Source organism: Tachysurus fulvidraco, chromosome 14 (assembly GCF_022655615.1).
Source record: "Tachysurus fulvidraco isolate hzauxx_2018 chromosome 14, HZAU_PFXX_2.0, whole genome shotgun sequence".
Lineage (NCBI taxonomy): Eukaryota > Metazoa > Chordata > Actinopteri > Siluriformes > Bagridae > Tachysurus > Tachysurus fulvidraco.
In genome coordinates this window covers 22,660,755-22,674,626 of record NC_062531.1, presented here as the reverse complement: position 1 = coordinate 22,674,626, position 13,872 = coordinate 22,660,755, and the positions used below count along the sequence as shown (strand labels likewise).

General features: G+C 43.0%; 1 protein-coding gene across 4 annotated transcripts in view; it reads right to left on the bottom strand.

Annotated features, from left to right (window-relative positions):
- Window positions 1-1,214: 1,214 nt before the first annotated feature.
- Window positions 1,215-13,872, bottom strand: part of fgfr1a (fibroblast growth factor receptor 1a) — a 31,186-nt gene continuing 18,528 nt past the window's right edge. The window contains exons 6-18 of one of the 4 annotated variants that reach the window (XM_027167206.2): window positions 13,097-13,220; window positions 11,825-12,015; window positions 11,174-11,324; window positions 7,357-7,553; window positions 6,896-7,041; window positions 6,391-6,512; window positions 5,427-5,537; window positions 4,955-5,145; window positions 4,717-4,839; window positions 3,660-3,730; window positions 3,439-3,576; window positions 3,244-3,349; window positions 1,215-2,386 (exon numbers count right to left, since the gene is read on the bottom strand). In XM_027167206.2, coding sequence (XP_027023007.1) covers window positions 2,207-2,386; window positions 3,244-3,349; window positions 3,439-3,576; window positions 3,660-3,730; window positions 4,717-4,839; window positions 4,955-5,145; window positions 5,427-5,537; window positions 6,391-6,512; window positions 6,896-7,041; window positions 7,357-7,553; window positions 11,174-11,324; window positions 11,825-12,015; window positions 13,097-13,220 — 1,851 coding nt within the window. In that variant the 3' untranslated portion in view covers window positions 1,215-2,206. Of the gene's footprint in view, window positions 2,387-3,243; window positions 3,350-3,438; window positions 3,577-3,659; window positions 3,731-4,716; window positions 4,840-4,954; window positions 5,146-5,426; window positions 5,538-6,390; window positions 6,513-6,895; window positions 7,042-7,356; window positions 7,554-9,539; window positions 9,685-11,173; window positions 11,325-11,824; window positions 12,016-13,096; window positions 13,221-13,872 lie in introns of all 4 variants that reach the window. The other 3 variants (XM_027167208.2, XM_027167207.2, XM_027167209.2) reach the window with 3 other exon arrangements.

Genomic DNA, 13,872 nt, shown 5'->3' with positions numbered 1-13,872 from the left:
GACAGTATAAAAATGACTAAAGCGCTGCCGCATCGATCTCTTTATTGTTTATAGTCTAAACGAACATCGTTGACAAATCCCAAGCGAGAAGGTAGTCGAGCAGCATTGTGGGTAACTTATAAAACCCCAGATGTTTAACTTAGAAAAATCCAGTGAGGATTTTAATACAAAACAAATCTCAAGTCAATAATAAAATAACAGATTGTTCCTTTAAAGGAAACATTTCTTTTTTTTATTTTAACACTGCGAGATGTCGAGAGTAACCTTTTTATAATCTTCCTCGACTCACTGGCCGACAATCCCACAGAGAGCTACTCCATTTTATGACTATAGATTATATTATACAACCGGCATCCAATAAAAGCAGCTTGTATTTGAACCTCTCATGGATTGACACATTAAATTTAAAGGCACTTGTTCAACCTTCAGCCGAATCCTTACAAGCAAATAGATCGAGCCTCCGCGGCAGCTCGAAGCGGCCCGAGGCTGTAAAAGTAACCGTAGACGACAAGGCAGGAGCGTGGTGTCAAGGCTGTGGTGCGTCGGTGCGTTGCTAAGGATGGAAACAGTGCATCAGGGGATGTTAGGGAGCCGGTAGTCGCTGGTAAAAGGGTCCTCTGATTGATGGATGTGCAGAAGAACAGCAGTCATCCAAAGTGCTATAAATAAGACGCTAACGGCTAGCGATGATGCCTGCCAAGGAACGAATTTTACATTAACATATTTAATCGGCGTGGCAGATTAAACAAAGACAGGATCGAAGCGGCCGCTTAAGTGTCCCTAATGTAATTTACTGTTGTAAATTCACCCTGGTAACGGATATTTATGAGGTTGTTTATGAAGACTGTTCTGAATTTTAAAGGCTCTGTTTTGCTTTGCTTTGATTCCCGGCTACATTTATTTTTAGTGAGTATCTATATCATTTAACCTCGGGAGCGATTTCTGCTACGACAAATTACTTAGTTCATCTAGAAGGTAAGTAGCGAATGCAACTAAAAATGCTAGCAGCAACCCCAAGCATCACTAGCATACAGATTACGCATGTTAATAGAAGTCGTTTCCTGGCCAGTGTCATTGCTAGCCCTTAATATTAATGCTAGCCATTAATAACAGTCGCTAATACAATTTAGTGTTGTAAACTCTCTCCTGTTGTAAATATAACGGATATTTACGAGGCTGTTTATGAAGTTCGTTCCAAACTTTGAAGGCTTCCATTTGTTTTTCAAATAGCTTTTTATTTAATGCTTTATACAGTGACATAATTGATCCGTGATTCCTTCTCCTTCGAGACGGAACGGCGGCTTTTGCTTTTATACACAGTCAATCCATTACATGGAAGTCAAAACACGTTACAGTTCCCAAGGCACATCTTAAATTCGCAAAAAATTTCAAGGTTTTTTTGTGTGCGTGTCTTTTTTATTTTTATTTTTTTTTAAATAACCTCAAGACCATTAAAAAAGTACCATTCTGAGGCTACTTTTAAATACAGAAGCAGCCGTTAACACATGGGAATGATTTCTACTAAAACAGCCTATAATTACATAGCTTAACTAGTCTTGAGGATGTAATGAACGTCATTGAAAAGCTAGCAGCGGTCCCGAGCTACATTAGCTTACCACAGTTAAGCCTATACAGCAACAATAACAACAACAACAGCAAAAAAAAAAACAATCAGTACAAAAAAACTGGCCTGCTATCAATTCATAGAATATTAGCATATTTTTTATGTAGACAAATGCTTTGTCCCTCTTCCAGAAATGCCCATAAATGAACCACTGGACATAGAGATACAAAAAAAAAGCCACAAAATCAACGAATGTAATAAAGATAAAAGTAGTGTGTAAATATATATATATATATTCATATTTATACATTTACGGAAGGAACTGTGATAGAGATATCCTTGTTCATTTGAAATGAGAAACGGCAGCGTTTACGTCCCAGTTCCACTTTGTCCGGCTTTTTATTTTTATTTTTTTAAAAAGTCCAGAGATGAGAAAGATGGATCCCAAAAAAAAATAAAAAAATTATTGTCCCAAGTGCCCTATAGAGTGGGTCTGTAAATAATGAAATGATGACTCAATGCTTTGAAGTCTTATCATGAACCACGTCTTAATCCATCCTCATCCGTTGTCTTCAAGCATTGTCTTCTAAAGTCCATGAATGAAGTCCAGCTTAGAAGCAAGCTACAGCATGTGAAGTGTGCTCAACGCTTTTTGAACGCTATCAAGCGGTTAGGATTTGGGGGAAATTTAGGCAGGCAGGGTTCGTCGGCGCTGGGCTCGTGGGAAAACACCGAGTCTTCGCCGGAGGAACAGGTGGAGCTGCGCGTGTCTGGAAAACTGGGAGAGTACTGGTCCAGACTGACCGACAGGTCCAGATATTCCTGAACAAAAAAGAGCAGAGTATTTGTAAGAAAAATAACTTTGTTTATAAAAAAAAATTGCTTTAGCAGTATTTATCTTGTGGATTTGAGGTAACTCAATCACACTCTGTAACCGTGATAAGCAGAAAAGCATCACCACACAAGCAAGACCACATCTATATACTCTGTTGTTTTGCCTGTCTGTCTGTCTGTCTGCCTGCTTTCTTGTCTGTCTGTCTGTCTGTCTGTCTGTCTGATGTGTTGCTGCATTCAGGTAGATGAGACAAGGACCGTGGCCATTTAAACCGCCTCATTTATTTTTCTCTTCGCTTGTTAGATGTTATATTTACATGAGGAAGGCTGTATATGAAGGGCATTCATTCACTCATTCATTCATTCATTCATTCATTCATTCATTCATTTTCTACTGCTTATCTGAACTTCTTGGGTCACGGGGAGCCTGTGCCTATCTCAGGCGTCATCGAGCATCGAGGCAGGATACACCCTGGATGTAGTGCCAACCCATAGCAGGGCACACACACTCTCATTCACTCACACACACTACGGACAATTTTCCAGAGATGCCAATCAACCTACCATGCATGTCTTTGGCCCGGGGGAGGAAACCGGAGTACCCGGAGGAAACCCCCGAGGCATGGGGAGAACATGCAAACTCCACACACACAAGGCGGAGGTGGGAATCGAACCCCCAACCCTGGAGGTGTGAGGCGAACGTGCTAACCACTAAGCCACCGTGCCCCCTGGGCAGTAAACATATTAGTAATATTCACTTTATATACGACTGAAGATTGTAAATGACAGAAAACAAACGTTATTCCTGAAGCTAGCAGGTTAACTGGACAGGTACGAAGTCTGACCTGATTCGACGTCATGGAGAGAGTGCGATCCAGGTCTTCCACAAGCTGTTTGAAGGTGGGTCTCTGAGATGGCGCAGCATGCCAGCAGTCCCTCATCATCATATATCTGAACAGAGAATAAGCGAGTCGAATAAACCTCACAAACGTGCAAAAGAAAACCTCTCTAAAACATTTCGGTCATATAAACAAACTCACAGTTCGTGGGTGCATGTGGAGGGGCGGTCCATTCGGTGGCCCTCCTTCAGCAGTTTGAACAGCTCCTCGACAGGCACGCCAGGATACGGAGAACCACCCAGAGTAAAGATCTCCCAGAGCAGCACCCCAAAAGACCACCTAGACCACACAAAATTACATCATTTATTAATTAGAAATGCTTTTGTGCGGATTACGGAAGAGTACAAAGCTGTGTGACTTACACGTCGCTCTGGTGGGTGTAGATTCGGTCAAACAACGCTTCTGGAGCCATCCACTTTACCGGCAGTCGTCCCTGCGGCAAACAAAAGCCAGTCACGTCTTTAAGCACGGATCGATAACGTTGCACAATTCACCGCATCGGGTGATTAAAAAGGCACTCGAGAGCATGAAAAGCAAAAACTTGTGGCGAATGTGAAGTGTATCCGTATTAGGACTGAGAAGCAGAGCTGTAAGGTACACTGTATTTATTCTACGAGAACAAACAGCAACGTCTAGACGGTATTGTGAGAGACGGTCGGAAGTCTGAATCCTGTGGCCGAATTCTGGCAAACAGCCACAAACGGATTTATTTACTTTCTACTTTCTTTATTTTACTTTGGCTTCGGTATCTTCCAGGAAAAATAAATAAATAAACAAACAAATAAATAAATAAATAGTTGGTTGAGGAAGCAGCTTAACAAAAACAAAAAAGCCAACAAAAAACAAAACAAAAACAAATGCAGTAATAAATATATCCTAAAATGAATGAGGAAAAAAAAAGGAAAATAAATTAAAAAAAAGGATTCCTCACTAATTTAAGATTGCTAAAATGTAGGAAAATCTAATCAGTTATCATCTTTCAAAATGTCCTGTGCAACAGTGGGAATTAAATCTATAAATGTAATTCACACACTTGGATTTTCTAGAGTTTATACAGATCTTGCAAAAAAAAATGAATAAATAAATGAATATATATATATATATATATATATATATATATATATATATATATATATATAAATTACAAAATAGTAAATAAATAAATAATTGAGTGAGTAGCAGTTAATGAAAGAGGAAGACCGTGAGGAAGACCACTTTGGGTTCAGCCTAAGAACCGGAACCTGAGCCTACAGCGGGTACAGGCTTACCAAATGAGTTGATATCTTTACATGCTGATATCACATTCGATGTGTGCTTGAAACTGTCGCTATTTGACCGTGTGAACTTTTCTCCGGAACACCACACACAAGCAGAACCCAGAACCTGCATGTTGTACTGCAACGTGCTCCTGATACTCACATTGGTGGTTTTCTTGTAGTAATCAATATGGTGGATGTCTCTGGCCAAGCCAAAGTCTGCGATCTTCATCACATTGTCATCGGTCACGAGGACATTACGTGCTGCTAGGTCTCTATGGATACACTAAAAACATACACACACACACACACGCACACACATTAATATAATAGTGTAAAGACAGGACAGAGAGGCTTTGAATTAGTTGACCTCGATTTAACAGACTTAATGGGACTTCTACCTTTTTGGATGCCAAGTACTCCATGCCGCGAGCCACCTGGTAGGCGCAGGACACCAGGTCCTTGATGGACACCGTCTCGACAGGTACCTGGTCCGGGTTGTAGCAGTATTCCATACCAGGAGGCCGACGGGCCCTCAGGTACTCGCGCAGGTTCCCTTTTGAGGCGTACTCCACGATGACGTAAAGAGGACCTGAAAGAAAACAAACGGTTACGCATATTGTATACATCTCTGTAGCACACGGTGCAATATCCTCATTCTGGCACGTACAGTCGCACTGACCATTTCATTTTCCTTTTAATAGATAAACAAGATTAAAATGAAGATTAAGGGGAAATGGCAAAAAAAAAAAGCATCAGAACGTCCATCTCCATTAAGCAAATTGACGATCCTCACTTTGACGCATACGGAGTGAGTCATCAGTCGCCGGATCATGAAATTAAACTCCCTTTCTTTCTCTCTCTCTCTCTTACCATCCTGTGTGCAGGCTCCCAGCAGGTTGATTATGTTTTTGTGCTTGCCGATTATTTTCATCATCTCCATTTCCGAGATCAGATCTGACAGGTCCTTCTCTGTGGCATCAGCTGTCAAACAAACAAAAAAAAAACCCACACGGACAGAAATGAAGGCATTTATTAACATGCTCGTTTTTAAAGTGACAGGTCATTCGTAGTCAAAATAACAGAAATAAAATATTGAGGTGTCAAACATGAGTTACACCGGAGACAAAAACAGATCTTAGCGATCGTGGCAGAGACAAAAAGAAAACCCGTTACGGCAAACGGCAAAGTGTAGCTTTGTGCCGAGAAAGCAGTGAGACGAAAGAAACCCAAAATGGACCACAGTACCATCTTCATGTTTTGTTTTTTTTACACGTTGTCTCACAAGACAGAATTTTAAATCCACAGCCCACTACATTACAGGTTTCTCTTTATATCGGCATAGCGACCGGGTCAAGCTACTAGTAAGCTGTAGATATAGGATACGTCGCAGTCATTTCATCCATAAACAGTTAACAGCACGGTATAATGACACACGCACGACATAAGGATATATCCGCATTAGATAAATTGACTTTTGCCTTCCCAAGGCGGATTTTTTGTCTTGCAGTTACAAAGCCAGGCGTACATCAAGGCCTTTTGTTATGATCCGCGTCTCTTTCCGCAGGGCTTTGTGCCAACAGCAGGCCAGAACTTGATGTGCAGAAAGCAGATCTGAAGCTGAATGTGACTGGAATGTGATTTTAATACGTGTGCATTAGAGACCATATTCAAAAGGAGGAGATCGGTTCTCTCACGGAAGTCCGTCAGCGGATCATTTTGCTATGCGGAGGGATCGGATGCAGAACTATAGCAGTAACTATAAGCAGAGTGTCATGTTTAATTCCTCACATAAACAGCCTTAAAAAAACAAAAATAAATAAGTCAAATCACTCACATTTAAGCATCTTGACAGCCACTTTGGTGACACGGTTGGGTTTGTCTTTGTCCATCCCCACGACCTCTCCCATGACCACTTGGCCGAAGCAGCCTTCACCCAGAGGTTTCCCTAGGACCAGCCTAAAAGCCAGAGAGAAAAAAATGATGGATTTGATTTGTTTGGAGTAGGAAAGGACTTCAAAATAAACCAGGATCAGATGTCAAACTGCATATTGAGCAGTCAGAGATAACTAAACAACTTCCCAATTTTCCAGACTCTGGAAAACATTTACTAGGGAAAGGAGAATCAGTCTCGGCAGTATGAGATCATATTGGCGTGTATTTTAGGCTTGGAAGATCTCGACCTAAGCGGATTGTAGAGTTCAGTGACTTTCATCGTTACGGGCATCGTTACGAGAAATCTCCTCTACACACTTGGTTTGAGTTTTATTGAATGTTTCTATTGAAAATAGTTTTAAATATAAAGTCTTCACCAAGATGAATGTGTACGTGTGCGTGTTTACTTGTCGCGAGGCAGCTCCCAACGTGGATCTTGCGGCAGCTCGTACTCGGACACTCCAGACAGCATGGGGGAGCCACTCGAGGAGAGGCGTGATGGTCTGACCAGCATCACCCCTGAGTGCATGGATGAGCTCGAGTCCACAGACACCTGCATGGGAAAACTTACAGGTTACTCTCCGCTCGCTGGCATGGCATCACACAGTGTTAACACAGTGTGTGTGTGTGTGTGTGTGTGTGTGTATGCCTTTTGCAGTAATCAAAAACTTAACTGCTACGAGAAAATATTGTCCTTCATTTGCTTGTGAGGATTTCATGCACAGCAGCTAGACATAAACTGACATTTACACCACAGCACTCAATTCTGATTAAAACAGATCTTCAGCATCGCATAGCGATGGTCAAATCTATTTATTCCCAGCACATGTGTGGATTATATAGTAGATCAAACCCCCTATCTACTTTCTGTTACCTGTCTGCGCAGTGGGATGCTCTTGGCCAGCTTGTGTACGGCCACCTGGCTGTTGAAGTCGCTCTTCTTGGTGGCTCTGTGCATCTTGCACACCATGGCCGTCACGATCATCGCGCAGATGGTGAAGAATCCCGCGCAGTAAATCAGCACCTCCAGGTAGGTCTGGCTGGGCAGCGGGGTTGGAGGCAAGGCTGCTCGGGAGAGACATGCCGTTCACGGGTGGCACAAAAAAACGTGAGACGGGTTTGTGTGTTATGGGGGCGCAGGGAAGATGACATGTGCTTTATCCTTAGAGTCACAATTTAACACACAACAAACATGCCTTTATATGTACACCCCCCCCCCAACCCACCAACTCGCCCAAAAAAAAAAAAAAAAACACCACCCAAAAACACCACCCACAAAACAAATGTAGAGCAAACACACTGCCACACGACACAGAGCACAAACTCCTATTGTAGTGCCATAATCACGTCTTTCAAGCATCGGGTTTCAGACTGCATTCTTCTGCTTATGTGCTGGGAGACGGAATGAAACTACTGCTTGTGACACTTGGCAGCCTTCACCTACTAAAACGTCCTGCGTTAGCGCTCGCGAAAAGACTCGCAGGCTGCGACGTCGAGCGCTTGCGCGTCTTCATCGAACTGGCCGCGTTGTGTTGGCTGAGACGAGAGGCTCTGTTCTAGCCCAGATGGTACATGTCAACAGTGCATAATCGGAGAGCTAGGTCATGGGGTAATGTTACAAGATAAATCTGAATGATAAAGCTGTTTCTTACTCTAAGGAAGCAATTTTCTCTAGCCTTAAGGCTCGAGTTATTAGAGTTGGATGCACGCGGTCCGGTGCAGAGGGAAAGAGTGAGTACAATGAACAAGAAGGATACAATTCTCTAAAACACACATCTAGGAATGGAAAATAAAACCAAATAATAGAATAATAATAATAATAATAATAATAATAATAATAATAATAAATACATGGAATGGTTTGTCTAACACTGACTGAAATAAATATCCTGTGTGTGTATTATTCTTCGTCGTGATAATTGTTGGAAACCCTGTGCAAAAGAACAGCGCTAAGAGATAGATATGTAGAAGCTTGTTTCATGCTGAACACCGACACCAAACACACTCTTTCCAAGACGCCAGTGTTAACGTTTTGATTGACAAGTGACTTGATAAACCAAAATCCACTCCGGAGCCCCGGAGGGATGCCGTTTTATCAAAGTGATCCCAAAGCGTGTGCCAGAAATTCATTTCAGTAGAAGAAATGATGTTGGCAAAAATAAATAAATAAATGCACTCTTTGGAAGCCTTGTCGTTTTTTCCCCCCAACCAAACACAGATATTAATATGAAACAGATATATTAATAAAGATGAGAAAAGAAAAAAAGGTGACGGTTAAAAATGGAACGTTTATAGCCGGGTCAAATCGCTGCCTCAAATCGTGACCCACCTTTAACTTTAAATCTGTTGGATTAAACAGCTAAATTAACTTGCTGTAAACTAGATGCTTCGATTATAAGCAGTCGCTAAACGTTAAAACAAAGCTCGTAGCACGAGGTCATCAGAAGCAGCCTCGTTCACTGTTCTGTTGATTGTGAGGCGTTTGACTTGGCTTTCCGCTTCCGTTTTAAACCCGAGAGAGAAAGAAAAGAAGTTCGCCTTCCTTCCGTACATCACGAAGGAGCGGCTGAACCGCACGGAGGAAGCAGCTTCCACACGGGATGGGATCTTTTCAGCCGCAGTAACCACCGGGGATGTTGACGAAATTTGTGGATTTGGCCAAATTTAAAAAGAAAAAGAAAAAAAAAAAAGTTCACTTTCTTTGACCGCATGATTAAACCAACCTTGGGGTAAGACGAGAAAGCTGTGTCTATTTATCGTCATTGTTAAAATCCGTACGGTAATCGGAATATTCCGGAATAGCGTCAGACTCGGCTGATATCGATTTATAGTACTGTTTCTTTAGCGGATTCAGTTTACGACGTCGTGATGGCTTGTGATTGTATCCTGCCAATTGTAACAAATCCTGAGTGCGTGTTTTATTACAGGCTGTTACGGTGAAATCGGAGTGGTGCGGCCGAACGTGACCCTTTGGGCGTGGAAGAGGAGGAGGAGGAGGAAGAGGAGAGAGGGAAAAACCGAAAAATAAAGCACCAAAAGAACCGTAGATACCTTCATAGACAGTCAACCATGCAGAGTGATGGGAATGGCCGATAGAGTTGCCAGCCAAGCACGTGTACACCCCAGCGTCCTTTAAAGACACATTCTTGATCTCCAGCACCTCCATCTCCTTATCCGTGGTGTTGACACCTGCCGTCTAGAGACAAGAATCACAGGATGAGGCAGGAGAGCACCGGAAATAAACCCAGAGGAGAAAGAGAAAGAGAGAGAGAGATAGATAGAGAGAGATTTATAACATGAGAGAACAGAGCAGTTGGTTTTTGTTTGGTTGTTTTTGTCATTTTTTTTTTTTTGAAAGAGCACCCAGAAGGAAAAAAGATCTGAAAATTGATCATGGAAGGAGATAGAGGTCCACATAGCTATCAACCGTTCTTTAGAGAAGAAACGACGGTTGTTCTCGCGGCTCCAGCGATGACCCTGCAGATAAACCTGGTGATTAGATCTTTGGTTAGTAGAAGAAGAGCGATCCACCTGCCAAGGAAACCCACACCTGGGGATAAGGAATCAATTTGAGGATGAGGATGAGGATGGGGCTGGATATTAACCAACCTCACCACCCTACAGTCCATCTCTACATGCACGAGATGGGCCACATGGAACTCCACCCAGCAGAGAAGGAACTCAAAACGAGCTGGACTGATGAAGTAGAAAATCGAATCGAATCAAAACAGAACAGGAGAAAGAATAGAACGAGAACAGAAGATAAAAAGAAAAGAAGACAGGACTGGGAACCTGTGGGCTTAAATTCCTAAAAGGTACCAGTAGGATTGGTTAGAGTTCCTACAAAAAATGGGGAGGATTGTGCAGAATTCCTATGGGAGTGGGCAGGATTGGTCAATTGTCCAATGGGATTGGGAAGGGTTGGTCGGAATTCCTTTAAATTCGGGACGGATTGGCTGGAAATCCTTAAGGGATGGGCAGGACTAGTCAGAATTCCTATGCGAGTAGATGAAATTGATCTGAATTCATATAGGGGTGGACAGGATTAATCAACCTTCCCATGGGACTGGGTAGAATTCCTTCAGGATTAGTCACAATTCCCGTGGGATTGGAGAGGATCGGTCAATCATCCTACGGGACTGTTCAGGATTTCTGTGGAAGTGGGATTGGGATTAAAAAAAAAAAAAAAAAAGATTCCTCCATCACACACCTATAGACAGATAAGAGAGAGACAAGAAGAGAAAGGCAAGGATGAAAGACTCAGAAATAAGTCAGGTCAGCTGATGAGGTGGGGGGGGGGGGTGAGAGGTTACATGCCTGATAAAGACTGAAGCATGCCTGGTCTCTTGGCTCGGCGGCTCAGCCTTTGAACGGCAGGCATGAAAAACTAATTTGACAGAGAGTAAGAAATGTACCCTTATTAGGATGGCACGAGGGTAATGGTGAAGTGGAGAGGAGGAAAGGGAAGGAGTCCAGTGTGAAAGCTCAAACACTTCAAGTTGGCTCTGCTGGGTTTTTCCATGGCGTCAGTAAACAGTCCAGGGCACCAAGGAAGGGGGGGGGGAGAGAAGGAGGAGAAGAGGGAGATGTCAGAGTTGTATCCTAACTGCCTGTTAAGCTTCTTTGTTTATCCATCTGTATTTCTGCTTTTTATCTCCCTGGGGCTCCTGTAAGTGGTGCGTTACCTGTGGAGGCGTGTTTAGTGACGGTGAGCCATGCGGACTGGTTGGCTTGGCCTATATAATTGGACACTTTACAAATATACTCCCCACTCGCCTCCTCCGTCACGTTGTACAGCGTCAGTACCTGCGTGTCCGAGCTGTTGACCCCAGAGTGCTGCGGAGGTCAAACAGAGGTCAGAGGTCAAAGCCAGGTTGCCTGAGCATACAGAGAGCCTTGCGTAACGAGAGGACACAGTGACTAAATGAGGATGTAGCGGCAGAGGTACACACTGGCCGTTTTTCCGCTGACAAAGTGAATTACGATTGCTTGCCAAGGGCTGGGTTACGTTTTCCTAGTGCGCACTGCTCATGGAAGACATTTTCACTTCGTCGTTATTTGGCAAAACGTGGCAATGGAAAACAGAAGGTCGAAACCAAACAAGTGCCAATGATTCGGTCGACATTAAAGATTTTCATGAGTGGTTACTGAAGATAATAGCAACCTATAGAACCTAAAATATGATGGGATTCATTAGTTACGGTCCATAATTAGCAAAGACATAGACATAGATGCTTCATGGACATTCGTCTAGAAAACATTTACTGAACTGGACATGAAGACACGAATCCGACATGAAACCTCACTGTTTAAGGGTACGACGGGTCGATGGTTACCTTTATGACTCTGACGTATCGCAGACCGTCTTCTCCTACTTTGCTGCCGTTGACCTCGATGTGTTTGAGCCACTGAATGTGTGGTTGTGGGTCACTAAAGACTTTGCATTCGAACTCCACATCGCTGCCCACCACTGCTGTACGATTGGCGGGCAGGCCGGCTTGGAGGATGGGCCTGTGAGGCGAACGCTCTGAAAGGGGGAGGGGGTAAACATACGCAGAGACAAGAGAGAAAAACTGAGAAGCTGAGAAACACTCGTTAGTAAGAATGTGAATCTCCTTCTTTTAGACATGATACACATGATGCTTCTAGGGCAACTTGAGAACTTCTGATTCTTTGTGGTTAAAGCTGGGCTGTAGGGGGAGGCGGACACAAACGATAGTAGGCACACTAGTCAAATTCCCTGCATACGTTACACTAAGGTCTTATCCTGTGATAATCTTCTACAGAGTCGTCATCATGCAAAAAGTACAGATTGGAACTGTATAAAGTCGGACAAAGTCTGTGAGCACAGCTTGTGCTGAAGGAGGGGCAGCTAATGAAGCGCTGCGTCTGGAGCGACTGTGTGCCAGCATGGGATAAGAGCGCCTGTTTTCACTCTCGCTGAGCACGGTGGCGCCGAGGATTAGTCTCGAAGCAAAACCAGAGTGCTTATAGAAATGTCACTGAATCAGAAGGGGCGGACGAGTATGTATCTATGCTACGCTGTTTGTGTCCCGGCTGAATGAAGTCCGCACAGGGTTGAGGCGTTGATTTATAAACCCCTTGCTCCGTGTGTAAATATCATCCGCGCCAGCCGATCGGCAGCTCCGTACTAATTTATTCCAAACGCTCTGACTTCATCGTGAGAGCGCATTTCCAGCTTTCACACAGAGACGACTTAATAAACACTTTCCAGTCGCTCATCAATAAAGAAGTGGCGGCTCTTGACAGCTACATGATGTTTGCGCCGTTCCGTCTATTTACCTCAGTAAAGCGCGGTAACTCATTACTGGAATTGAACAGACATAAAATTACCCAACATTTGCATACGACTAAATCCAATAAATGTAACGTGTACATTTTCGCCCATTTGTATTAAACCATTTTTTTGCCATTAGCTATAAAATGGACAAAATTGTTCTGGGGATTTAAAACCACGCGCAGGAAATAACAGGATTAAACAAGTCCTAGCATAACTACAAACATATAGCGAGCACTTAATTAATCCTGCTGTACAGTATGTGCAAACATAATCCAAACAAACAAGGAAATAAATGGTTAAAGCTTACCGACGACGTCCAGCTGATAGGTGTGGTTGATGCTGCCGTACTTATTTTCCACCAAACAGGTGTAGTTGCCTTTGTCTGAGGGCACCACCGAGTCCATTATGATCGCCCACAAGCTCTCTCGCACCTGCGTGTAAAGAACGCCGTTTATTTCTTCGCATTCACAGCTTATTATAACACCTCTGAATGCGCTTTGACACGCCGTTATTTACGTCAAGGAAGTTGACGAGCTTTTAAAGCCCAGAAAGAACTCGAAAGGAAAGGATTTAACACAAGACCTCCCAGAAAGGCAGTTTTCACATGACTAGAAATCAACAGTACAGATACTGCGAACGATAAAACATGACAAACTGACAGGAAGAACCCAAGACAGAAAGAGAATATGTTTAACAGCAGGACATTGGCAGTAGACCTCGGTGCAGTCTGTCCAACATCCGTCGACTGGCACGTACCTAAACCAGATTACGCTACACAGGAAACAAATGATTTCTACAGACACAGAAAACATAACATTTCTTATTTCACAGGTTACAGCACATGGATTTACTGCATTCAGGTCAGACGCTTCACTACATGTTCAGAGGAAATTTCAGTTTTTTCAGCCTTAAGAGATTTGACAAAAGGATTGAGTAACGAATCACTGAATCATTTTCGAGCTGACAAGAACTCGTTGAATCGGATAATCACTCGTTACAAACGTGTTGAGCAGAAAAGCATCCCAGAATCCATTTTGCATGGACAATCACATGGTCTTCTGCTGTTGTAACCTATTTTACATT